At 48.5% G+C, this 27,541-nt stretch overlaps 1 protein-coding gene across 1 annotated transcript in view; it reads left to right on the top strand.

The window, feature by feature from the left end:
• Window positions 1-27,541, top strand: part of ZDHHC17 (zDHHC palmitoyltransferase 17) — a 505,513-nt gene that overhangs the window by 134,545 nt on the left and 343,427 nt on the right. The window contains exon 5 of the mRNA XM_085653012.1: window positions 18,538-18,682. Coding sequence (XP_085509138.1) covers window positions 18,538-18,682 — 145 coding nt within the window. The remainder of the gene's footprint in view (window positions 1-18,537; window positions 18,683-27,541) is intronic.

Raw genomic sequence — 27,541 nt, 5'->3', positions numbered from 1 at the left:
CTAGAATTTGCTAACTAAAAAGATAATGAGAACTATGAGAGTTTTAAACTCTTTTACTGCTAAATACACCACCCTATGGGATGTTACACTTGTACTTCGTACCCTTTCCTCATGGGGAGACAACTCCACTCTCTCTTTTAAGCGCATCTTATATAAACTTACTGGTTCGAGGCATATGAGCTGCAGATTGTACACTTAGCATAGATCGCCATCTGGTGTTGGGCCCGGATGTTTGCAGTTTGTTTTTGTTCTTTGGACAGTCTTTGGAAGTCACGAGTTCGGTGACTCCTCCTTCGGTCCGTACTGCGCATGGGCTTCGGCTCCATCCTCAGATTGTTTTTTTCCGCCATCGGGCTCGGATGTGATACTTCGTGCTCCGGCTTCGAACTTCTACGGTTCCAGCCTCTACGGAAAATCCTCGTTCTTCGAGTTTCTTCATCATCTTCATCTCTCGAAGAGGCACTTTTCTCCATCCCGTACATCGGCACCGGCCTTCGGGCCCTTCTCGACTCCGGTCCCGGCCGATGGAAAGGACTCCGTTCAAAAAGTGCCCAAAATGTGGGTCTAAATTTTCCCACACCGACCTCCATCAGGAGTGTAACCTTTGCCTCTCCCCAGAACACGAGGCTAGAGACTGCCCCGCCTGCAAGTCTTTTCGCTCAAAAAAGACCATCCGGGATCGAAGAGCTCGACGCACCATGGCGCACTCATCGACCGCGGCTCCACCGGACATCTTCGGAGACGACGCCGGAGCTTCGGGGCAACTACACACCGAGCAGGAGGACGACGTCGTCAGCGCTTCCGAGGCCGACGACTCCGACGTGGAGGACATCACACCGGCGCAGCGGGTAGTGAGTACTGTACCCCCTCCCACCCCCGCGCCCAAAACCAAAGAGACTCAGGTTACACCCTCGCCTGCAGGCCTGGGCAAAACCAAGCACGCAGCTTCTATCACCCCACCTTCGGGCCCGGTGTCGAAGCCTCAGAAGTCTCACGGCAGCTCGGGCTCGAGCCAGCCGACGCCTGGTGCCGACAAACCCTATTCGGCACCGAAGAAAGTGACACCCAGCTCGACTCCGAAGCCACCGGTGCCGAAGCCTGGACTCTCGGTGCCGACAAAACACAAACACAAATCTGTCGGCACCGACGCTCCGGCGCCGAAAACTCCTTCGACGCCGAAAAAACCGGAGGTTCCAAAAAAGCAACAAAAACCATCGAAACCCTCGGCTCCGAAAACCTCGGCGCCAACGGACGATTCGGTGCCACTGGACCTCTTTACACCAGACCCTTTGCAAAAGACTCTATCTAAAGATCCAAAGACTGGGCTATTGACTTTAATTGTCAAGAAAAGACGTCTTGACACACCGGCTCCTCCTCCACCGCCCAAGCGGAAGGACTCTGCTACTTCTCCTCTCAGAGTGCCCTCCCCACTACCTCCCCCTCTGCCTCCTCCACCTCCTCCACCCCCTCCCCCTCCCAGGTCTCCGCCACCCTTACCTCATCGCTCCCCGACCCCGTCCCCCGATCCGGATTACGGGGATCCAGATTATGACCCCGCGGACGCCCCAATGGACCCCACTCCACCGGGGACCCCAGACCCATGGGAAGACTACCAAAACCCTGACATTCCAGATGTACCTCAGGACGACGTATACCCATCCAGGCCGTCTCCCCCTGAGGACTCCTTAGGGTTTCACCACTTAGTGCAGAGAGCAGCACACTACCATGGGGTGGACATGCATAGCGAACCAGTGCAAGACGACTTCCTACTGGACACATTTGACATTCAGGACAAATCCACGTCTATTTTGCCCATGCTTAAAGGTGTCACCAAGCATGCTGCAGAGGTGTTCAAAGACCCTGTCAGGGCCAGGGTGCTGAACCCTAGAATAGAAAAAAAATACAAGGCGGCACCCACAGACCCTGCATACATTAGGGGCCTTGCTCCCTTAGATTCCCTAGTTGTGTCCACAGCTAGAAAGCGGGCTAACTCCCAGTCCTCAGGAGAAGCCCCACCGCCAGACAAGGAATCTAAACTTCTAGACGCGTCTGGCAAACGCACCGCCTCCCAAGCTGCAAACATTTGGCGCATTGCAAACACACAAGCGCTACTTGCGCGCTATGACAGAGCACACTACGACGAGCTTGAGGCTCTTATGCAGCACCTCCCCGAAAAACACAAACGCAAGGCTCATGACCTGATACAGGAGGGTAAACTAATCACTAACACCTCCATTAAGTGTGCCCTCGATGCAGCCGACACTGCTTCTAGAGCCATAAATACCAGTGTCCTGCTTCGTCGCCATGCCTGGCTCAGGATCTCAGGGTTCAAGCCTGAAGTCCAGGCGTCCATACTAAACCACCCCTTTGACCAACAAACTCTCTTTGGGCCAAAGGTGGACGAAGCATTGGAAAAGATGAAAAAGGACACAGACACAGCAAAGTCTATGGGGGCACTCCAATCACAGGCCCCTAAACGCTCCTTTCGGCGCTCATCCTTTCGTGGCACAGGCAGAGGCTACTCCACCGATAGCGCCTCTACCTCCTACAAGTCCCCTCCTCAAAATACCTTTTCAAAGGGCAACCAAAGGGGCGGTTACAGAGGCAACAACAATAAGGGCAGGGGCAAAACTAACACCACCCGTTCCGCAACCCCGCCCGCACAATGACTTCCCTTCCCTCCCCCCAGACCATCCCACTCTGGTCGGGGGCAGACTACAAAACTTTATCCACGCATGGGAATCCATAACATCGGACAAATGGGTGACCCAAATTATTCGGTCAGGGTACTGTCTCGAGCTAACATCTACCCCACCCAATATCCCACCAAGGCACCGTCCAATGTCTCAAGAACATTCCACACTGCTCAAACAGGAGGTGCTCTCCCTCCTCCAAAAACACGCTATAGAGCAGGTCCCCGTCAATCAGCAAAATCTAGGGGTCTACTCCCTGTATTTCCTTATACCAAAGAAAGACGGGACCCTGAGGCCCATTCTAGACCTCCGGCCTCTAAATGCGTACATACATTCAGACCATTTCCACATGGTCACCCTACAACAAGTCCTCCCGCTCCTCTGTCAGGGAGACTTTCTCACCACCTTGGATCTGAAGGACGCATACTTTCACATTCCACTACACCCTTCTCACAGGAAGTACCTCAGGTTTGTGGTGGACGGTCAGCATTACCAATTCACGGTTCTCCCCTTCGGGGTCACCACCGCACCACGGGTATTTACCAAATGCCTAGCAGTGGTAGCAGCACACCTCAGACGTCAACAAATTCACGTCTTCCCTTATCTCGACGACTGGCTCATAAAAGCCACGTCCCACGAACAATGTGTGCAACACACCAACAGCACCATTCAACTACTCCACCGGCTAGGCTTCACGGTGAACTACCAAAAGTCCCACCTCCTACCATCTCACACAAAGCAATATCTCGGGGCGACTATAGACACCTCCAAGGGTATTGCCTATCCAAACTCAGCCAGGATCGCAAGCATACAAGCCTTGCGCAAAACATTCCTTCCTCAACACTCTCTTCCAGCAAGAGTGTTTATGAAGCTCATAGGAATGATGGCGTCTTGCATTTTCATAGTGCCCCATGCAAGACTCCACATGCGTCCACTTCAAGAGTGCCTAGCACGACAGTGGAACCAGGCCCAGGGTCAGCTGACGGATCTGGTGTTGGTGGACGGCCGCACCCATCACTCTCTGCAGTGGTGGAACACCACAAACCTTTCCAAAGGGCGGCCGTTCCTGGACCCGGTTCCTCAGGTGATTCTAACAGCAGACGCATCGCTCTCCGGCTGGGGAGCGCACCTCTTACACCTCACAATGCAAGGTCTATGGACGCCACAGCAAAAATCGCTCCACATCAACCATCGCTCCACATCAACCATCTGGAGCTCTTGGCGATCTTTCTAGCCCTAAAATCCTTTCAAAAACAGATTTCGGGCAAAGCAGTCCTCATTCGCACAGACAACATGACTGCAATGTATTATATTCAAAAACAGGGGGGGACACACTCTCCCCAGCTCTCCCGCTTAGCCCAGAGCATATGGAGATGGGCAATTCCACAAAACATCTTTCTCCTGGCACAGCACGTTCCAGGCGTACAAAACACCATGGCAGATCTGCTCAGCAGACAAACGCAACAACTACACGAATGGGAACTCCATCCACAAGTTCTTCACCCATTCTTCCAACAGTGGGGGCATCCTCAGATAGACCTCTTCGCCACCCACGAAAACAAAAAATGCCCAAGCTTCGCCGCCAGATACCCACACCCATTGTCCAAAGGCAATGCGATATGGATGAACTGGTCAGGCAGATTTGCATACACCTTTCCACCTCTCCCGCTAATTCCATTAGTGGTAAGGAAGCTACAGCAACACTCCCTCACACTCATTCTGGTAGCCCCAACATGGGCCAGGCAGCCGTGGTACACCACACTACTACAACTATCGGTGGTACCACATCAAAAACTGCACCTGTCCCCATGCCTCCTAACCCAGAACCATGGAGAAATCAGGCACCCGGACCCAGCTCAGCTCAACCTTGCGATCTGGCTCCTGAAATCTTAGAATTTGGGTACCTTAACCTTCCCCCTGATTGCATGAACATCATCATGGAAGCCAGACGTCCTACCACTAGAGCATGCTATGCCGCAAAGTGGAAAAGATTTGTAATTTACTGCCGTAATAATACAATCAACCCTTTAGATGCATCCATACAGCACATCATATGCTATCTGCTCCATCTTCACAGGTGTAACCTGGCATATTCTTCCATACGCCTACACCTAGCAGCGATTGCTGCTTATCTACAAAACAGACAGCATTTATCACTGTTCAGAGTGCCCGCTATTAAAGCCTTTATGGAAGGCCGTAAACGAGTAATTCCTCCCAGGGCACCACCTTCCCCTGTATGGAATCTAAATGTAGTTCTTACACGACTAATGGGTCCACCTTTCGAACCAATGCATAAATGCGAGCTACAGTTCCTCACCTGGAAAACAGCTTTCCTCGTAGCTATCACTTCCCTTAGAAGGGTTGGTGAAATACAAGCGTTCACTATACAGGAACCCTACTTACAAATACATCACAGCAAGGTCATACTTCGTACAAATCCGAAGTTTCTGCCCAAGGTCATTTCCCCCTTCCATCTCAATCAATCGGTGGAATTACCTGTCTTTTTCTCGCAACCTCAATCTGTTGCAGAAAGGGCCTTACACACACTTGATGTTAAAAGGGCTTTACTGTACTACATACAAAGAACGCAACCTTTCAGGAAGACTAAACAATTGTTTGTTTCCTTCTCTCCACCACATAAAGGCAACCCCATCTCTAAATCAGGGATAGCTAGGTGGATTGTAAAGTGCATACAAATTTGCTATCAAAAGGCCAAAAGAACATTATCTGTTCCACCTAAAGCCCACTCTACTAGAAAGTTAGGGGCTTCTATGGCTTTTCTAGGGAACATACCCTTAGATGACATCTGCAAAGCAGCCACATGGTCAACACCGCACACCTTCACAAAACATTACTGTGTAGACGTGCATTCCAAGCAACAAGCTAGTGTGGGCCAGGCTGTACTAAAGACACTTTTTCAAACCGCTGCAACGGATACCGGTGGTCGCCGCTAAGGTTGGGTACTGCTATATAATCTATGCTAAGTGTACAATCTGCAGCTCATATGCCTCGAACGGAATATGCTACTTACCAGTATGCATCTGTTCTTGGCATTTAGAGCTGCAGAGTTGTACACGCCCACCCGCCTCCCCGGCTACCTGTATCCGTTCCAGTCCATCTTATTTAGATGCAACACACATGGGTTTCTCACTGTTATTACTACGCTACATCATTTCCCTGTTGGCGAAAAACAATCTGAGGATGGAGCCGAAGCCCATGCGCAGTACGGACCGAAGGAGGAGTCACCGAACTCGTGACTTCCAAAGACTGTCCAAAGAACAAAAACAAACTGCAAACATCCGGGCCCAACACCAGATGGCGATCTATGCTAAGTGTACAACTCTGCAGCTCTACATGCCAAGAACAGATGCATACTGGTAAGTAGCATATTCCTTTTGCTATGTCTAGTGTCCTTCAGAAGAACTTCAGATGTGAAAGCATTGGATATTTCCAGCAGGGCCTTCCAACCAGAAGGTGTTTGCTTTTACCTCAAAAAGAGAACCCAAACCATGTCTCCTTCTACCTGTTACCCCTTTTTCCTCTGAATGAGAGACTCTGTGTGGTCAGATGCTTGAAATAGTACGAGAAAAAAACTAAGTTGAAAGTGAATGAGAATAAATTATTCATTTCTCACAGATCTCCGCATAAGGAAGTCTCTTCACTGAGGGGCGTGGCTTGGGCGCCGATGGTGATGGTCGCCTGAGAGCTCGGCTCCGGGACTGAGCCCGTGATTATCCTGTAATTCGGCGGCTGCGGGGCACCCCAGCCCCCGCATTTTGAGGACCGGCCCGACGGAAACCTGCCGGGGCCCCTGGCGTGATCGGCACGAGCGGTGACCCGGCGACAATCGCAGTCCGGGGTACCACGCAGTGCGACCCAACATGGCGCCCGGACTTCTTTGTCCCCCTGGCCAGATCCATTAGACTGGAGGAACGTTGTTGGCGGCGGTGCATCCCCTGCTCTGCCGGCTCCCGGTGGGGGTCGGAGCTGGACATCGGTCAGAGCGGTCTCTTTTAACGGGGATTGCATTCGAATGAACGGAGGCCCACACCCTGGCGGATCCCACGCGGGGACGGCAGGAGGCCCCGTCGGTGGCCCCACTCCCTACACCGCACTTGGCCACTTTCTCCGGGCCGACCCACTTCCATGGGAGGCGCAACCTTCTGGGGCCGCGAATCGTCCGGTGGAGCGGGTGACATCCACTCCGGGACTCTATCGGCAGTGTGGGCCTGCCCGACCTGGCGACGGCTGCCTCCGCCTCCTCCTCGGTGCCCCCGGACTCCGTGTTGGTGGCGTGAGCCAAGGTTGAGACGATCCAACGGGCCCTGGAGACGGGGATCTCCGGCATTCGACCTGAGGCCTAGCACTCGAGGGAGTCACAGCCGGGGCCTGAACTCGGAGGCACCTGCTCCGAGACCTGCACGGAGAGCGGCCGGCGACATGGGGAAACCTAGAGGAGCCAAGGGGACTGCCCCGGCTGTCTCGGACTCGGAGACCCAGGACAGGGAGGAACGCGGGGGCCCCGAGGATGCCGGCGGTGCACCACTGCAGCAGCAATTTGACCGAGTCCTAGAGGCAATAGCGACCACGCGCTCGGCCCTCCAGCAGGACATTGCCCAGGTAGCGACGAGCCTGGGTCTCCTTAGAGCGGACCACAACAAACTTTCGGACCGGGTCAAGGAAGTGGAGGGCTCGGTGAAAACCTTGGAGCCGGCACAGCGGACCTTGGCCGCGGATATGAAGGATGCCTTATCCCGGATTACGGTCCTGGAGCAGAGGGCGGAGGACGCGGAAGGCCGTAACAGGAGGAACAACATCCGCGTGGTCGGCCTGCCAGAAAAGATTGAGGATGGCGACATGGTGGCATATCTGGAGGCCTGGCTTCGAGACACGGTGGCCCCGAAGGGTCTCTCCTCCTTCTACACCCTGGAGCGGGCCCATCGGGTCCCGGCGAGGCCACCGCAGCAGGGACGTGCCCCACGACCGGTGGTGGCGCGATTATTGCACTTCAGGGACAGAGACTTCATCCTCAATGTCGCCAGACATAATGGGCCATTTAAAGTGGCAAACAGCCAGGTGAACATCTTCCCGGATTACACCTATGAAACTCAACGCAGACGGTTCTCCTTCCTGGCGGTCAAGCGCGAGCTCCGGAGCGAGGGTATCCAATACTCGCTCTTCTATCCTGCGAGGCTCCGCATAATTGTCGATGACAAAACTCAGTTCTTCGATACCCCAGAGGATGTTTGTCACTGGCTCGAACTATATAGAGCGGGGAAAGGTGGATCCGGCTCTTCGCCTCGACAGGTGGCGGAGCCGGAGCAGAGATGGAGATCCAGGAGGATTCGGGGTCGCCGTGGCCGCTCGGGGGGTCCCTCAACTGTAGAGACATCGACGGAGCGGAAGGGAGTACTAGAGGTGCTATCAGCGCTCTCTGGGTCACGGGACGCTACCATTGCGGAGGAAGCGGTCCCTGAGGACGAGGGGGGTCCAACGGACTCCGAGGAATCCGTGCCTGACAGTGACCATACGCCGGTGATCACACCGCAATCGGCGGAGGACCGTCTGGATGGGCAGGGGTAACGGGGTGCGCTTCTTCACTTTGGGTGGGGGCCCGACGAGGGGGTGGCGGGTGTCGAACAGAGATGCTGACTATCGGGGTAGGGAGGGTGGGGTGCCCTGGATTTGCCCCGAGGGGGTTTATTTGTGACACTGTTTTGGGCTTCGGTTAGTCCTGGTGGCCTGAGCGTCGAGGGCCCACTGCCTCTGCCCGGCCTGCACCTGGCCCTTAAGGCCTTCCCGCGGTGGCGACTGCAGGATTAGTAGGGTATAGTTGTAGAATATGGTTTGGATGGGAACTAGATGGTGCTATTTGGGTCCTGTTCTGGGGAGGGTGGATGGGGAGTTGATTCATATTTGGGTTGCTAAGTTATGGTTGGGGAAAATGGCCGCCATCAGTGCTATGAGGATCGATGTCCTGTTATTGTTGGGACCCGGATGGGGAGACTTTGCGAGAACAATATGGGACAATGGCTGAGATAGCTAATCTGAAATGTGTTACTTGGAACGTACGGGGGCTTCACACTATGTCCAGGCGCCACAAGGTCCATGCTTACTTAGTGCGTAGGGGAATACAAATGGCGCTGCTGCAGGAGACTCATCTGAACAAGGCGGAAGGGGCGGCCTTACAACGTAGGTGGAGGGGGCAGGTCTTTTGCACTTCATACTCTGCGTATGCCAGAGGGGCGCTGATCTGGGTTAGGGCTGGGGTTCCCTTCCAGGTCACGAACACAGTGATAGATCCAGAGGGGCGTTATGTGGCTATTTCGGGGACTTTGGGAGGGAGAGACCTAAACGTTTGCTGTGTGTATGCTCCTAATGTAGACCAGTCTGCCTTCCTTTCCAGGTTATCGGGCTCGTTGGCCCATTGCCTCTCCGGACCCCTCCTGCTCGGTGGAGATTTCAACTCAGTAGTGGATGTAGATATGGACCGCTCGCATCCACCCCTCCCCGATTCTCCGGTTCGTCGATTGGCTAGGGATCGTCGGGACTGGCAGACTCACTGGGGTCTAACGGATATTTGGAGGGCGCAACACCCCACAACCAGGGATTACTCCTACTTCTCGAGCCTCCATGAACTGCACGTTCGACTGGACGGATTTCTTGGCTCGCCCGACCTGGTTTCAGCAGCGGTCCGATCTGAATATTTGACCAGGACCATTTCTGACCATAACCCCCTCCTGTTGGACCTTGGCTGGTTTCCCGGGGTACCGGCGGTGCCCACCTGGAAATTACGGCCCGAGATCCTTGAGGACAGTGTCTTCAAGGCGGACCTAGGTGATACGATTTCAGAGTACTTTGCGTCCAACCGTGGCACCGCGAGCTCGAGAGCGCTGGAGTGGGACGCTTTTAAGGTGGTGGTGAGGGGGTACTGCATCTCTAAACAGGTCGGCGTGAGGCGAAGTATCCTCGCCGACCTAGAGGCAGCGGATCGAAAACTCCGCGAGTTGGAGTTACGCCGCCCCGGGCGCCCCGAACTGCAGGCGCGCACGGCGGAGGCGAAGGAGGCGGTGGCGGCGGAGGTCGAACGGCTTCGCTGTTTTTACTATAAGGCCTATACGGTTAGGTCCATCGCAGAGGGGGATAGGTCGAGCGCGCTGTTGGCATGGCTGGCCAACCCTACGCGGCAGTCCTCACTGACGACGTCCATGCGCAGGGCAGACGGAACCCAGTTGTACACCCAGCCTGCGATTCTGAGCTGCTACCGGCAATATTACGAGCGCTTATACCGCAGTCGCTCGGTCCGAGACCCTGACCTGCTCGATAACTATTTGCGGCCTTTAGAGATCCGAACAATGGAGCGGGACGTGGCGAAAGCCTTGGGGTCCGACATAGAATTGGGAGAGATCCGTAGCGCCATCAAAAAGATGGCGAGAAATAAGACCCCGGGCCTGGACGGTCTTCCTGTGGAGTTCTATGCGGCCTATGCCGATCTCCTAGCCCCTAGATTGTTGGTAGTATACAGGGAGGCGAAGAGGCTTGGGCGTCTCCCAGGCTCGATGTGTGAGGCATTGGTGGTCCCGCTCCTCAAGCCTGGAAGGGATTCCTCCGATCCGGGGTCGTACCGTCCCTTATCGATGCTGACGGTGGATTATAAAATACTGAGCAGCATCCTGGCCTCGAGGCTGCTCGGCCACATGAGCTCCTTGGTACATGAGGACCAGGCTGGCTTTATCCCCAGGCGTAACACGACCATGAACATTCGCCGGTTGTTCCGCTTGCTAGGGGAACCGCTTGTGGACGCCCCGTGCCCGGTTGTCCTCTCAGTGGATTTAGAGAAGGCTTTTGATAGCCTGGAATGGGACTACCTTTGTACTGTGTTGCGGAGGTTCGGCCTCGGGGAGGGCTTCATCAGGTGGACCAGGGTTCTGTACGCCTCGGCGTCGGCCAGGGTTCGGGCGGGACCGCTGATTTCCTCACAATATCCGGTGGAACGGGGCACGAGGCAGGGATGCTCGTTATCCCCATTGCTCTTTGCGCTGGCGGTGGAACCTCTTGCGCTGCATCTCCGGTCGGGAGCCTATTACACGGGCCTGTGGACTCCTCCGGGCCCGCATTACATCTCACTGTATGCAGACGACCTGTTGCTCTTCCTAGAAGACCCGCTGGATGCCCTACATGGGGCTGCGACGGCGCTCACGGAGTTTGGGGAGGTCTCGGGCCTCCGAGTGAATTGGACTAAGACCTGTCTTTTCCCAGTCCGCAGGGGCACCCCTACCCCTACTCTGAGTAGGGAGATTAGATGGGAACCCGACTGCTTTAAGTATCTAGGGGTGTATGTCTATCATGAACCTTCTGGCCTCCTGGATGGGAACATTGCCCGGGGCATTCGAGCACTTCGAGGCAGTATGGGCTTTTGGGCCACACTACCGCTCTCGGTGGCTGGGAGGATTGCTTTGCTTAAAATGGTGGCGCTCCCCCGGTTGCTATATTATTTCCGGACACTTTCGATCTGGGTCCCACCGACCACGTTTCGACTTTTACGTTCCATGTTTGTCGGATTCCTTTGGGGGTCGGGCTGCCGGCGGGTGGCCCTCAAGACCCTACTGAGGCCGAAGGAGGAGGGTGGGCTTGCGGTGCCGGACTTCGAAAAGTATTATTTAGCGGCGCAGCTCCAGGCCTTCACCCAGGAGATCGCCCGGGAGTTCCGGGGCCCCGAAGAAAAGAGGGGAACGGGCATGGCCAGGCATGTTCTCTCCTTCATAGCGATGAGACAACGGTTGGCCTTGCAGGACTTGTCAATGGAGGAGCGGACTCTCCGCCTGTGCTGGAACCGAGCTCACGCCCGGGGCCACCTGCGAACACCGTACGCGCCCGAAATACCGCTGGGGATGCTAACGGCTCTGCCCCATGGGGGTGATTGGTCGCGGCTGGCGACCTGGGAGGACGCCGGTTTGCAGCTAATCGGGGATCTATACGAGGACGGGTCGCTCTTGCCCTTTCAGGAGCTCATCGAGCGCTTCGGGATTCCCCGCGGCGACTTTTTGCTGCACTCGGCCCTTGTTCGAGCGATCCAGGCGCACTGGAGACGCGGGCAGGAGGAACCTCCTTTATCCCCAGTATGCCAATACGTGATGATGTCTGCGGGCACGGTGAAGGCGGTCACTTGCCTTTACGGCAGACTGATCAATGAGGGGATAGCTCCCCTCACCACTTTGAGAAACCGCTGGGAGGAGGACATTGGCAGGGAGATCCCGGAGACGACCTGGGCCCAGCTAGTGCGGAGGGCCTGGAAGGGCACACGCCACGCCCGCTTTCAATTGGTCCACTACTACGTGCTCCATAGAGCCTATTTGACCCCGGTGAAAATCAGGCGATATTTTGGTACGACTTCGGCGGAATGCCCCAGGTGCCCGGCCCAGGAGGCGGACCTCCTCCATATGCTGTGGACCTGCCCGGGATTGTCATCCTATTGGGAGGAAGTGGGGATGACCCTGGAGGAGACGACGGGGAGATCTTTATCGCTTGACGCGGCGGTGGGTCTCCTGCACTGGTTCCCTCATACCCCCAAAAATAAAATTTCTAGCAAGTTCATTGATCTGGGGCTGCTCCTTGCTAAACGGGAGGTGACCAGGAACTGGAAGGCACGAGCTGGTCCGACGGGAAGCCGGTGGCGCAGCGAATTTTTGAAGTGGGCGGCGGGGGAGAGTACGCTCAGATACCAGCTAGCTTGGAGGCAGCGTAATGAGAAGGCACAGGAGGCAGCGCTAGAATGGGAGATGTTAGTGCAGGCCCTTAGGGATTATGGCGCCCCCAGCGACCCTGAGCTTGAGGAAGAGGCTCGCCCTGAGTCCCGATAGACGATTGCACTTTTCAGATCAATTGCTTTCCCTGTGGGTCCTCTTGGAGATCCTGTGGCGGTTGGTGCCGCGCGCTGATGGCGGGGGGGGGGGGGGGGGGGGGGGGGGAGGGTTTACTTGGGTTTGGGGTGTTTTAAGAGTGGGGTGTTATTTTGGGTTTATGGGTTTGTTTGGAAAAGCAGATGACGGACAGCGGGTTCTCCGGGCCAGCTTCGACATCCTCCTGAGCCCCCATTGAATTTCGCCGCCCGACCCTAGGGTTGTGGGCTGAATGGCTGTGTAAGTAACTTACGGTGGGGGAACGGAGGGTTGCATCTCATTGATCGGGCGTGATATATAATGTTGGCCGATTATGTAACGATTTACTGATTCCTGCAATAAAAATATTTTAAACAAAAAAAAATAAGGAAGTCTCTTCACCAACTTTGGCAAGATGGGTGAGCGATGTGATGTACAAAAGTGGGTGTAGACATCTCTATCTTTGGAGATCACTCCCTCAGAGGTGCATCGGCTTCAAAAGCCTACTTTTTCAGAGGGGGGCTGCAAGAAATCCTTTGGGCAGCAGACTGGTCTAATGATAGTATGTTTAAGAATTGTTATTTCAGACCAATCTCTAATGTGATTGATAATGTTCTCAATGCACTTTGAACTTGCATAATATGGCCTCCGTGTCGTGCCATAAAATTTAGATTTTTACAGTCTGCTGGGTAGAAAATCTGGATTTTATTAAGGACACGGAGGATAATATTATCCCTCCACTTTTGAAATGAAAACCACCCTGATGTTTTTCTGATGTTTTGGGAGATATTACGGAAATCTAGTCTTTTTCTTTCAGAATAAGAATCTTTCCCTCCGGACCACGAGTTGGAAAGCTGTCTTCAATCGGACTCTTGATTACTACAAGTTGGATTATTTTGTTTGCAGCCAAGCAAAGAAGGAAGATGGCTGGTCATGGAGGGACTTTATAACACATTGGAATGTTCATTGAAGTTCTGTGTTCTTCAATTGTTGCTGCTGAGCTGTGGCAATAAAGGAGATTTGCATAATATTAGCCTTTGTGTCCTTAATAAAATCCAGATTTTCTACCCAGCAGGCTGTGAAAAATCTACATTTTGCTATTGCCACACCACCAGGCTATGGGGTGGTGAGAGCGGACAAAAGCGCACGGGTGTTGCCATTATTTTTAGAGAACGTCTGAGCTGCATACTAGAAGATATCAACACTGCGATGGAAGGTTGTGTGGTGGGGCACTTAAAAATAAATTAGCATTCAGTGTTATTGGAAGGGCTCCTGACTTATTGTACGCCGCATCCCAAATAGGAATTCATTACTAACTGGCACCAAGTGCTTGAGCCTGTTATTGTTAGCGATAACCTCATTATTCTGGGAAATTTCAATCTTTACCTGGAGGAAGAGGGGGACTGAGGTACTAGGGCTTTCCTTCATCTCATGCGCAGTTTCAGCTTGACTCCACAGGTCATGTTCTTGACTCATAAAGCAAGTCATACATTAGAGGGGATCTTTTCCAAACTAGAGGCCCTGATCACGGGCGAGTGTCTGCCATTAACCTGGTCTTATCACAGTATGGTTTCATTTTCAGTTTATAAGGCACGCATGAGGGAAAGCTTGCAGAGCACCATTAAAAGCATCAGGAACTGGGGGAAAATCGAGGAGGGGAAGCTAGCTAACGCCCTGGAAAATCGTAAGGACAAGGTTCTGTGAGGCCAGGTGCACCCGCAATGAATTTCAATGAATGGGTCAGGCCAGATGTTGAAGAGGTGGTGCCTCTGACAAGTGTCGGCCCAAAGGGAAGGAAGAAATCATTGGCCCTCTGGTTTTCTAAGGAGCTCCAAAGGCAACGTAGGAGGCAAGTGCAGAAATTAAGTTTGGTTCCAGAGCCTAGCAGAAAAAATTACACTGAGGGAGCTCACTTTCAAATACAAAAGTGAGATTAAAATAGCTCCTTCTGAATATTTCTCCCGTAGGTTAAGATCGGCCATCAATGTCCCAAGAGAACCTTTTTTTACTGCATGCCTCCTGATGAGTTCTTCCCTCATCCATCTGCTGATCTCTCACATACAAGCCCTAAACCTGTTCACCACCTCATCCCAGTCATCAGAGATGGACACGATGATCTGGATATCATCCGCATTGGAAGATACCTGGAAACCAAAAGAACATACTAGGTTTGCTAGAGGAGCGATAAACAAGTTAAATAAAGTGAAGCTTTATGATGACACTTGGGGAACCCCACATTGAAGCTGAAAGGGTGCTGCTCTGAAGTCTCCGCAGCTGACTGTGATTGTTCTGTTCCATAGGAAAGATTTCAACAGTTTGAGGGCCAGGTCCTTCGGCCCCACCTGTTGCAGCCTCTGCCCCAACACCAGTAGAGATTTGTTGTCGAAGGCTGCTGACCAGTCCAGCAGAACCAGAATTGCTGCGCCTCCCTAATCTACCTGCCTCCGTATAATATCAGCGGTTTTTATAAGCGCTGATTCAGTACTATGATTCCTCTTGAACTCATTGTGAGAGGGGTCCAGGAATTCTTGAACTAATAGGTACTTGGCTAGTTCCTGGTTTAAATACTTCTCCAATATTTTAGCAGGAAATAAGGAAATAGGGCGCAAGTTTTTCAGTTGTTTTGAGTCTCTTCTGGCTTTTTCTTTAAAGTAACTACTACAGACTCCTTCCAGCCTTGAAGGTACACCCCGAGCCCAGGACATCCCTGTAAATCTTTTTCAAGGCCTCTGCCATAAGGTCCGAATCCAGCCACAGGACCATGGGGGGGGACAGCGGTCATCAGGAGAACCCTCGGTGGTGCCACCTAAAAAGATTTAAATTTTGGGCGCAGTCAGCAGGGAGAACCTGGCTAAACCAGTGAGGTTAGAAGGCTCAGGGCCTCCACCTTCCTCACACAAGAGACTAATTGACAGATTGAGGAATCTGGGAGTAGGCGAGTAAGTATTGTCCTGGCTGGACTCTTTCCTGCAGGACAGTGTTCAAGAGGTATGGCTTCTCCCCCTTTTTCAGCCCCTATGCCGGCCATGGGCGTTGGAGTTCCCATTGCTCCATTCTTTGCCCTACTCTTTTCAGTCTGTATCTCCTCCCCCCCCCCCCCCTCCCACAGGCGAACATAGCAGAGGCAAATGGTGCAAAGATTATATCCTATGCGGATGATACGCAACTGATAATCACCTGTGAAAAAGGATCAGATTTCAATGGTGCTAGTATCCAAGTGTGTCTCTCTAAAGTTTTTCAGTGGCTTAAGGCTAATCAGCTTAAATGCAACTCGGATAAGTCTGAGATAGTTTTTTTGGCCTACCTGCTGTTAGTAATTGGAACAATTGGGGGCCTGAAGAATATTCGCCACCGCACACAGAGCAGTCAATTGTTCGAAACCTAGGAGTACTGATGGATAACGCCTTGTCCATGAAGTCCCAGATTCAAGCATTAGTGGGCCTTTGTTTCGGCATCCTGTGTATGTTGAAAAAATTCCTTCCTCTGTTGACTCAAGAATCGTGGAAAATAGTAGTCCAGGCCTTGGTGACATCAAGACTGGACTACGCAAATGTTTTGTTTCTGGGCCTTCCACAGCGCTTGTACAGCGCTTACACAGCGCTTACAGGTAGTACAAAATGCCACAGCTAGGGTGATTCTCCAACCCAAACCCAGGTCACCCATGGCCCCCCTTTTTAAATCACTGCATTGGCTGAGACTGAAGGAGAGGATCAAATTTAAAGCTCTTATTGTCTTTTTTAAGGCTTTCCATGAGAAAGGAGCTGACTACCTTAGTAGAAGAGTCATCCGTTTCACCCCGGCCTGTTCCCTAGGATCTTCCTCCTTCCACCGTACTCCTAAAGTACATCTGGCTCTGATGGGTGGCATATCCTTTAGTTTCTTTGGGGCCCAGACGTGGAACAGGCTCCCAGTCTCCTTATTCTCCATCTCAGAGATCTGTTTTTAAGAAACTTCTGAAAACGTGGCTTTTCAAAACTTAGCAGTGCTTTCCATGGTCTTCTCTTATCTGTATCAGCGCCGTGACCCTCTTTTGAGTAGCCGATCTGTGCTATATAAATGAGTTTCATTCATTCATTGATTCATTCACTGAGAGGCGCCAATATCCCAGAATCTACAGGGCTATTGGTGATAAGTGGAAAATCAGCATAAATCTTTATGATCTTATCCTTGAAGAATACTGCTACTTTTTTTGCAGAAGACTTGAGCGTTTTCCACCACCTGCTACGTGGGAGGTGACATCAGGAAAGAATGAATTGGGAAAAACTGAGATCTTAGTGTTTAGAGCTGACCACTCCATCAGTTGATTGTTTTTCTTGTTCTGTGTCAAACCAGGGAGGAGAATGGCAGATTAGTTATTTATACTTTCCTCACTTTCTTAACATAAAAGCTTAGTTCTAAAATCTTAGCCTATAACCACATGAACCACATTGATAAAAACATTGCAGGCTGTTGCTGAAAACCCCACTTGGTTTCTTATTAAAAGTTTGGCTTTGCTTTTGTTCGAAGAGGCCATTCTCCTCTTGTCTTCGAATCACAAGTTAACATGCTACTTTATTAGTATCCTGGTTGATGCTCAAAGATGTATTTGTCGGTCAGTTCTGAAATGTCTCTTTCCAGGATAAAATGGCAAAATCCATGCGTGCTGAGCTAGAAGGTGTTCGAAGTTTGACGTTTAAAGTATATACACTTTAGAGTAGTAAAACACCATCGAAGTCCACAAACACATCTTTACCTGCCGGGTGTGCTTTTTTCAGACTTGAGAAGAGCACTTGTTAAGCGTAATTAAATTGTTCAGGAGCTTATAATTGTGCAACAGTTATACAAAGCCGAATGAACTTCAGTTTAAATATACTTTTGTGGCATTTTAACTTTATTTGGCCATATAGTCAGAACCTTCAGTTTGAACCATCCGTGATATTAAAAGATTTGCCGTCTCGGTTGTTCTGGCATTCACGTGAGCTGCGACCTTTTGGATGCTAATGCTTCTGTAACTCTTTAAAGAATGTTTGTATTTCAAGCAAATTTCTCTTTTATAATAACATTATTCTCAGACCTCTATTTTACCCAGTACTAAAGTGTCCCTAACTCTTTTTTTCTAGGCCTCAAATATATATGATAAAATAGGATTTTCTTAATGTGACCATCAAAAATTCTGAGCTTTTATTCAGACCATAGTGAGGATTCTTAAATTTAGCCCATGGCTTTCTATGAGAAAACGTATCCGCAAATAAAATTCATGGGAGTTCACAGCATATTGTATTTTCTTCTAGATTTCTTAAATGATACTTCATAGTGAAATTCATCACTCGAAAATCTCTTTGCTTGACCTCCCTGCTGCCTTCCAGTTTTGTTTTGTTAGTTTTTAGGTTGTACAGCAAATAGGAAATGAAGCAAGTGGAACATAAGGATGGGAAGTAATTCACCTATTGAGTGCTCTTCTTTTCTCTTACCGCCCATCTTTTCATTCACTCAACAAATTACATCTAAGTAACACATAAACTCATTATGGAGAGGAGTAGTAAGCCAATACAGGTATGTCTTGAGTTGGTGTGAAGCATAGCCGATGTGACTGGTACTTGTCGGCTTTGATGGAACTTGATGCTGGTTTGGCTGGCCTTGCTGTGCTGTCCTCATGTGACGATCTGACTCTCTCCAGCACTGTTTCGCCCACTTGTGTGTTCTGTTTTGCTCCGTCTTGCTCGCCTGCTTTTGGCCCGTACCTCTTTGCATTATTTGGGCCTCTCCCCTATAGTGTCCTTGATGATGCCCGCCCACTTCATGCAACTTGCATTTAGTGCCCATCAAATGTTTCTGCAATTTAAAGCCCTGTCTGTACCACTGCCTGCTACTCTACATGCTGTGCGTTTTTTGACTAGGAATCCCAGCTGATTTCTAGAGCCCTCTTGGTGGTCAGTCTTGTTGTGTTTATGATGTGTAATGTTAACTGAATTTATATTTTTTTCCAGACAAGGCCACCTATCCATGGTTGTACAGCTCATGAAGTGTGGTGCAGATCCATCTCTGATAGATGGCGAAGGATGCAGCTGTATTCACCTTGCAGCTCAGTTTGGGCATACCTCTATTGTTGCCTACCTTATAGCAAAAGGGCAGGTAAGGACACTCTTTTAAAATGAGTCGTGTATGTTCTGGTAATGGAACATTTACTTTTATTGACTTATTTATTTTCTAATGCAATGCTCGCTTGTGATAGAAATGTTTTCGTGATCTGATTTGCGGCAGTCCGAGAATGAATATACATTTAAAGTGGGCTTTAATAGCAGTAACCTAGTTTAAAGGATGTGGGGGTTTTCAAGGGTGGGATTTGTACCTTGTTAGCATTTCGATTTGTACTGACAATTATGGGGTGAAATGAGGAAGACCTAGCTGCCAAGGTTTTAGAGTGCCATGTGTGACATTTTCATAACTTCAGTGTAATTATGAGTGACATTTCAACAACTATGAGTGACACTTTCTCACGAGCAAAATCAAGCAATGAATACAAGGGAAACGCATAAATAAGAGAAATTACATCCCATTCAACAACGAGAAACTAACTTAACTGCTGCAAAACATAAAAAATTATTATTAAACAGCTTTCATTTATCAGACTCTAGCTAAACTTGCAGAAAATAGATTAAGCAGTGTGGAAAACGTTCATAATTTAATCAGCTGAGTGACTACCAGACTCACTCGACTGCCGTTACATTAGCAGTAAGCACGGCTGCATTGGAATGCTGCGGGTGGGAGGCACTCATTTAGGTCACCGCTACGCAGGCTTATGATTTGAAAAGGTCTGTGCCACCTCGAACTGTCTGGTGGCCACAGTCACTTCTATAAATTCCAATAGACCAGCCTGAAACAACAAACCAGGTATCCAGGGAGATTATTCAATTTGAATCACAATAAACCTTAGACCCTTAATGCTAAAGCTTATGAGCTTTATTCAGCTTCATTTAATATTTTCAAAAGGACATTCAAAGATCAATTAAACATGTCTTTTAAAAGGAATAACACATTAGTAAATTATAGAGTAAAACATTACTTGAAAACATAATCTGTCATAAATACATCTGACAAAAAACGTTTTTGTAAGAAAAATACAACACATAAATGGTGACACAGACATCAATAACTCCTAGGTACAAGCCTGAAATTCAACCAGTCCTAAGTTCAAAGTAATACACTAGACGGACACTAACTCAATTTTGGACACATGTCTACTGTCCTGCCTGTGAGAGAATGGGGATACAGATACCACTGACGGGTGTTGTCAACACTAGAGAGGGAGAGGTTATTTAGCCAATTCCATCGTGGCACACCCTATCGACGCTTCCCCATGCTCAAAACCCAACTCGTTTAGAATCCCTTATGATTCTGGGATCCTCTGACAGGTCGACTGTCCCGCAATGGTGTGATCCTGTTTACGGGGCCCAACTGCGCGCCCGACTGTCTCGGCCCCACTGGCCTTCCACAGATCAGGACACGAAGGCCTTGGAGCAGAGCGGTGCTGGAGTTAATCTGGTCAGTTCGCTGCCTGCCCCAGCCAGTGCTGCACAGCTCATTGTCCGTTTCTCGAAGCTGCTATGTGTGGAGGGGGTGCAGCTCCACCAGGGACAGGCCGAGGAAAAGTAAGGCAAGGGGGCAAGACCGATGTAGCTGCTTCCAGTGCAGACCGCTACTCTGCCTTGCCAGGGATCCAGCAACCTGAACAACAATGGGATTAACTTCGTTGGGGAAGAAATAATGCATCAGAGTAGTGACTTCACGAAGGGGGCACCTAGGAAAGCTTGTGGAGAAAGAAAAGTGCTGGTACCTTAACGGGGTTGTTGCAGATCGTCAAGCCGCCACATCGCCCACAGGGCGCTTTAAGATATTATTCTTGTCATGAAATAAAGCAAACGTCGCCCTGTTCTTGACAGTGCTACACTGCTGTCTTACTTGGTGCGGAACAGTGCAAACTGTGAACAGAAGGCGGCCCGGGCCGAGACAGTGACACTACAGCTGAGAACAACTTAGGTCCACTCCGAACCTTATCCGCTCTTGGCGGCAAGCAGCCCAGTGAGAGCTCAGCTGCAGCTTCAGGCTACCCGGCTGTGCTAGCTGCAAAGGTGGGTAAATTAAACTTTAGTCTGGCTGAGACTCGGTCTCAATGTGACGGTCAGTAACCTTGCCTCGCGGTAATTGAAACAATGTAGCCAGCCCTTCCCAGAGCGGGCCGTCTGACCCGACCGCCAGTCCTGCCACAGCAACACGATCTGCCTGCTAATAACAAATTGGTAGTGGTACTTAAGCAGCGCTCTGGCTTCTTGATAGCTGAAGAGGCGCCATAACGTGTGAAAATGCATTTCAGTGCGGTGATGCAGATGACCACACTGAAATGCACTAGTCCAACGTCTTATGCGTGGTACTTGGCAGGGCTGGGAAGAGAGAGCATCTGTTTCATTATTCTCAGCACTTAAAGCCACTACAAGGTTTGAGTAGACTTGATTGTGTAGAGTATGTTGTGGCACCAAACAAACTGATGAACACCAAAGACCGATCGAAACAGTGTCTGTTCAGAAGTCATTATCTTATTAGAATGTCTTTTAAAAGCTGATGCTAAGCAGTTTTTTTTCTTTCGTTACACCAGTAATGCAAACTTGAACTTTTAGTCTTGATTTAGTTGAATTTCGGGGGGGGGGGGGAAGGTTCAAGAACTAGGTAGGTGATGTGCTGTTCGCATTGCGTCATGTGACTAACAAAGAGCACACAAGTAGGTGTGGTAAATTCACCTGATATTGACCTGTAGGAACCATACGGAGGAGTATTCTGTTTGCTGAGCGGATTGATGTCACAGCAGATCCCTCCTACTCTTCTGTGCTTTATAAAATTGGTGCCTAATGCATTGAATGTATATTCAATCATTAGAGCCTTAATTCTAAATCCAGAATTTTTAGAATTTAGTTAAGCCGATTTCCCATTTTAGTACTTTCACTGCACGATCAAGCGTCTTAACTATAATTCCACCTATGTTAGATGTAACTATATAAAGTTCACAATTTATACTTTTTTGCATTTAATCTGCAGAGGACATTTTTAAGTAATAAACCTGTCTCATTCTCATCTTCAGAGTGATCTTGCACCACTTCGTGGCTGGAGGGGCCACTCCCTGTTACCCTACAAAGATGTCTCCATTCCGAAAGCAACTTACTTTCAAACTAATTTATACAATCCATTTTTAAACCTCCTCTACTCTCTTTAAATCCATCTGCAACAAACGTCAGACAACCGCTTGATCGTCTTCCAGTTTCACAGAAAGGGCCACCAGTCTGAGAATATGCTATGAAATGGTTAGCACCAAAGGATTGGCAAAAATAGGGTATTAAACCAAACACCCCAACTTACATCTTGGATCCTCGAAATCCAGCTGGTGCTTAACAAGTCTGATGGACCTTTGCCACCGTATTATGAATGGAGCTAGGACAAAAGTACAGGGCATAAATATCAGCAGTCAAGTTCTATATTTTTACTGGGACTTCTTTGGAAATTGGATTTAACATTTGTTTGTTTGCAAGCCCAACTACTTGACTTGTTTTCCTTGTGTGAGGTAAGTCTGGTACCTCCACTGTTCTGACAGTGGAACGGGTAGTTCCTGTGTTGGTCAAAAATGACACAGCATGACCATAAACATTTGCATCAACACATGGGCCACTCTGATCTACCTCCAAGAGTGCACCAAGTACTCAGCCGCAGCCCTTCCAGTAATCTCCTTGCACAGATAAGTTCTCATCCAGGGGATACTCTTCAATAGTCATAATCTATGAATAATCCCCACCCATGTGCGGGATCCCGGAGCATATAGAAAATATATATATTACCTACAGATAAAGAGATAAAAGGGGGGTCCCAAAACGCGTTTTTCCCATGCATTTTTCCATAGGACCTTTAGACAGAGCTACAGCCCGAACGGCTGAACAGAATTACTAGAAATTTGGCAGAGAGGTAGTCCCTATGTCAAGGAAGTGCCTTTTGTAGGTTTGGTGTAAATCTGTTCAGTAGATTCTGAGAAAATTAGCCTTTAAATCAATATATATATCTGAGCCCGCTTACGGTACGCTTACCGTACGCTTACCGTACGCGTACGGTGGCGTGCGCGAGCGCGATTCTGATTGGCTCTTAGATCTTAGTAAACATTCGAATCGGCCGAAACCAGGAAGCGGCGTCCGCCATTTTGTCTCTCGCACTGAGTGTTATTTATCAAACATGATGCCAAAAAACATGTTACGGGGCTGTTTTGACAACTCCCTCCCACATAGTCATGTTGAGGGAGTCCCCAAACATCCCCCAAGAGCAAAAACGGTTTTATTTTTTTTTCGGCAATTTCGCCGAGTACGCTTACCGTACGCTTACCGTAAGCGTACGGTAAAAAATAGAAATAAAAAAAACACTATCCACACTTACCCCACCCCCTGTGCTTTTGGTGGCCGTAGGCCACCAAATGTACAGGGCTTATTACATCAGTAAAAAAACTATATTTTGGCAACATGAAATTATAAAATCTAAATAAAAAAAACACTATCCATATTGACCCCACCCCCTGTGCTTTTGGTGGCCGAAGGCCACCAAATGTACAGGGCTTAATAAAGTTGATAAAAACCGTGCACGGAACGCACTGCGTTAAGTGGGCGCGCACGCCTCGAATGGCGTAAAGAAACTTAGCATTTAAAAAACCGTACAAATTCACTGAAAAAACCATAGGTTTCACACACGTTATAGTTAGGAATTAGCATTTAAAAAACCTTGCAAATTCACTGAAAAAACCATAGGTTTCACACGTTATAGTTAGCGGAAATTTTACTGATAAAAAACCAATGAAATTGCCCCGTTATAGTTAGTGCTGGCAACTATAACTCACGCGACCGCAATCTTCTGCTGATGACATATGTGTATTTATAAAAAAAAATATTTGTAATATATGTATAGCTAAAAATGTATGGAAGAAGACATGGGCAAATAAGTGTCTAAATACAGTATTGGCATCAGCAGAGGATTGCGGTCGCGTGAGTTATAGTTGCCAGCACAACTATAACGGGGCAATTTCATTGGTTTTTTATCAGTAAAATTTCCGCTAACTGTAACATGTGTGAAACCTATGGTTTTTTCAGTGAATATATATATATATATATATATATATATATATATTACCTACTGGCGGTCGCCAGTAGGTAGTTATAGTTAGGACCACGTTTCCATAGGAAATCCGCAACATTCTATTTTGATTAACTTTTGCGCCGGTTGACGAATCCTCGTGAATTTTTCAAAATAGGTGGGGCGCTACGCTCCGCTCCTACCCTGAAAGTCTCGGGGGGATTCGTCAAGCGGGGGCTGAGATAAAAGGGGGGTCCCAAAACGCGTTTTTCCCATGCATTTTTCCATAGGACCTTTAGACACAGCTACAGCCCGAACGGCTGAACAGAATTACTTGAAATTTGGCAGAGAGGTAGTCCTCAGGTCAAGGAAGTGCCTTTTGTAGGTTTGGAGTAAATCTGTTCAGTAGATTCTGAGAAAATAGCCTTTAAATCAATATATATATCTGAGCCAGCTTACGGTGCGCTTACGGTGCGCTTACCGTACGCGTACGGTGACGTGCGCGAGCGCGATTCTGATTGGCTCTTAGATCTTAGTAAACATTCGAATCGGCCGAAACCAGGAAGCGGCGGCCGCCATTTTCTCTCTCGCACTCAGAGTGGGGCAGCATAAATGAAGCCCAAAAATGTGTAAAGGGGCAGTATATTGAGATAATAATCACCCAGCAGTGATATACGGGCCCCCCAACAACCCCCAAAGGCAAAAAAGTTTTTTATTTTTTTTTCGAAAAATCGCCGATTACGCTTACCGTATGCGTACGGTAAAAATTTTTAAAAAAAAATAAAATTATCCACACTTTCCACACCCCATGTGCCAATGGTGCCCTAAGGGCTCCATTTGTGCATGGCATATCAAATAAATGAAAATAATAAACAAAACATTTCACAACGATGCGCATAATATGTCCCCCATGTGCGCACGGTGCGCGAAGCGCATCGTACGTACATGGCCCATCCCGCATAATGTGGGCATGACGTGACCACTGTGCGTGCATGGTACTAACTGCGTAAAGTGGGCGCGCGGTGCGCGAAGCGCACCGCGTGCTCACTGTTCGCGCACGGTGCGCGAAGCGCACCGTGCGCGCACGGAACGAACTGCGTTAACTGGGCGCGCACGCCACGAATGGCGTAAAGTAAGTTAGCATTTAAAAAAACCGTACAAATTCACTGAAAAAAACCATAGGTTTCACACACGTTACAGTTAGGAATTAGCATTTAAAAAACCTTGCAAATTCACTGAAAAAAACCCATAGGTTTCACACATGTTATAGTTAGCTGTACATTTTACTGATAAAAAACCAATGAAATTCCCCCGTTATAGTTACTGTAGGCAACTATAACTTACGCGACCGTAATCCTCTGCTGATGACATATGTGTCTTTATGAAAAAAAAATATTTGTAATATATGTATAGCTTAAATTTAATGGAAGAAGACATGGGCAAATAAGTGTCTAAATACAGTATTAGCATCAGCTGAGGATTACGGTCGCGTGAGTTATAGTTGCCTACAGTAACTATAACGGGGGAATTTCATTGGTTTTTTATCAGTAAAATGTACAGCTAACTATAACATGTGTGAAACCTATGGTTTTTTCAGTGAATATATATATATATATGTATATATAAAGTCTGTGTGTTTCTGTAAAGTTTAAATATGTTTATTTTATATAGGGAAAGGCATATTGAAGAATGACTGGGTGTATAAGTGTGTGAATGGATGACTTTGTTGGTGCATGACTGACTATAAGTGAGTGATTAAACGTATCTTACTGAATGCATGGGTTAGTGACTAAACTGTGTGAATGTCTGTATCTGTCTGTCTGTTGGTGTGTAAGTGGCTGCATGGGTTTGCAAATAGCTACATGAGTGTCTATATGGGTTATAGATTGGTTGTCTGAGTATCTGTATGGGTGCCTGAGTGTTTGTGTGGGTGGGGTGTGTGTGACTCCGTCCATAGATGTGTGACTGGGTGATTCACTGGGTGCATGGTTTCAAGAGTGCATCTGTGATGACTGTATGGGTGGGTGAGTGTGTGTATGGTTGTGTTAGTGGGTGAATGTATATTTCAGTGGTACATGTGTGAGTAGCTACATGTGTGAAAGGCAATATATATGTGTGTTGGAGTACATAAATGGCTATAAGTGAGAGTGTGTGATTGTGAGAGTGGCTGTATGGATGAGTGTGTGCTTGTATTATTGATTGTATAAGAGCGTAAGAATGTGCTAGTATTTGTATGAGTAATGGAGCTGGTGTATGTATAACTGTATAGGTGAGTAAATGGCAGTGTGATTAATTATTTGCATGACTGAGTAGGTGTGTGAGTACATCTGTGGATGAGTAGTGGTGTGTGAGTGTCTATATAGGTATATGAGTGCATATGATAGTCCTGTAGTGAGTGACCATAAGTATGAGTGACTGTACGGGTGAGTGAATGGATGGGTGTGTAGAGCTAAGAATCAGTAAGTGGGTATATAGTTATTGGTGTTGGAGCATCTATGGTTTTGAGAATGGCAGTCTGTAATTTAGAGTGGGTGTATCAAAGGTTATATTAGGGTGTGAGAAGATGCATCAAATTATCACATGGATAATGTCATCAGTGATGTCACTGACCATGTCATGAGTGATGTAATATGTGACATCATCAGCAGTGCGTTGCGGGTGCGCGAGTTATAGTTAGCTCAACTAACTATAACAGGCGAATTTCTCTGGTTTTATATGAGTCAAGTGTTCAACTAACTATAACAGCCCTGAAACCTATGTTTTTTTTTAGTGAATATATATATATATATATATATATATATATATATATATATATATATATATATAGGGGAGTGGCCTTTGAACACCTTTTTTCTCGACCCCCACTTGACGAATCACCCTGAGACTTTCCGGATAGGAGCGGACCAGAGCGAGCCACGAGTTTTGAAAATTTCGCGAAGATTTGTTAACCGGCACCAAAGTTATTCCAGATAGAATGTTGCGGATTTCCTATGGATAATAGGTCCCAACTATAACTAACTACTGGCGATCGCCAGTAGGTAATATATATATAACTATAACTCACGCGACCGCAATCCTCTGCTGATGACGTCAGATATTACATCACTGTATTTAGACACCTATTTACCCATGTCTTCTTCCATTAATCTTTAGCTATACATATATTACAAATATTTATTTTTCAGAAAGACACATATGTAATCAGTGATGTAATATCTGACATCATCAGCAGAGGATTGTGGTCGCATGAGTTATAGTTGCCTGCACTAACTATAACGGGGGAATTTCATTGGTTTTTTACGAGGGAAATGTCCAGCTAACTATAACATGTGTGAAACCTATGGTTTTTTAAGTGAATATATATATATATATTACCTACTGGCGGTCGCCAGTAGGTAGTTATAGTTAGGACCACGTTTCCATAGGAAATCCGCAACATTCTATTTTGAATAACTTTGGCGCCGGTCGACGAATCCTCGTGAATTTTTCAAAATAGGTGGGGCGCTACGCTCCGCTCCTACCCTGAAAGTCTCGGGGGGATTCGTCAAGCGGGGGCTGAGATAAAAGGGGGGTCCCAAAACGCGTTTTTCCCATGCATTTTTCCATAGGACCTTTAGACAGGGCTACAGCCCGAACGGCTGAACAGAATTACTAGAAATTTGGCAGAGAGGTAGTCCTCAGGTCAAGGAAGTGCCTTTTGTAGGTTTGGTGTAAATCTGTTCAGTAGATTCTGAGAAAATAGCCTTTAAATCAATATATATATCTGAGCCAGCTTACGGTGCGCTTACGGTACGCTTACCGTACGCGTACGGTGGCGTGCGCGAGCGCGATTATGATTGGCTC

This window comes from Triturus cristatus, chromosome 4_1 (assembly GCF_964204655.1).
Source record: "Triturus cristatus chromosome 4_1, aTriCri1.1, whole genome shotgun sequence".
In the NCBI taxonomy this organism is placed as follows: Eukaryota; Metazoa; Chordata; class Amphibia; order Caudata; family Salamandridae; genus Triturus; species Triturus cristatus.
This window is presented reverse-complemented; position numbering and strand designations above follow the sequence as displayed.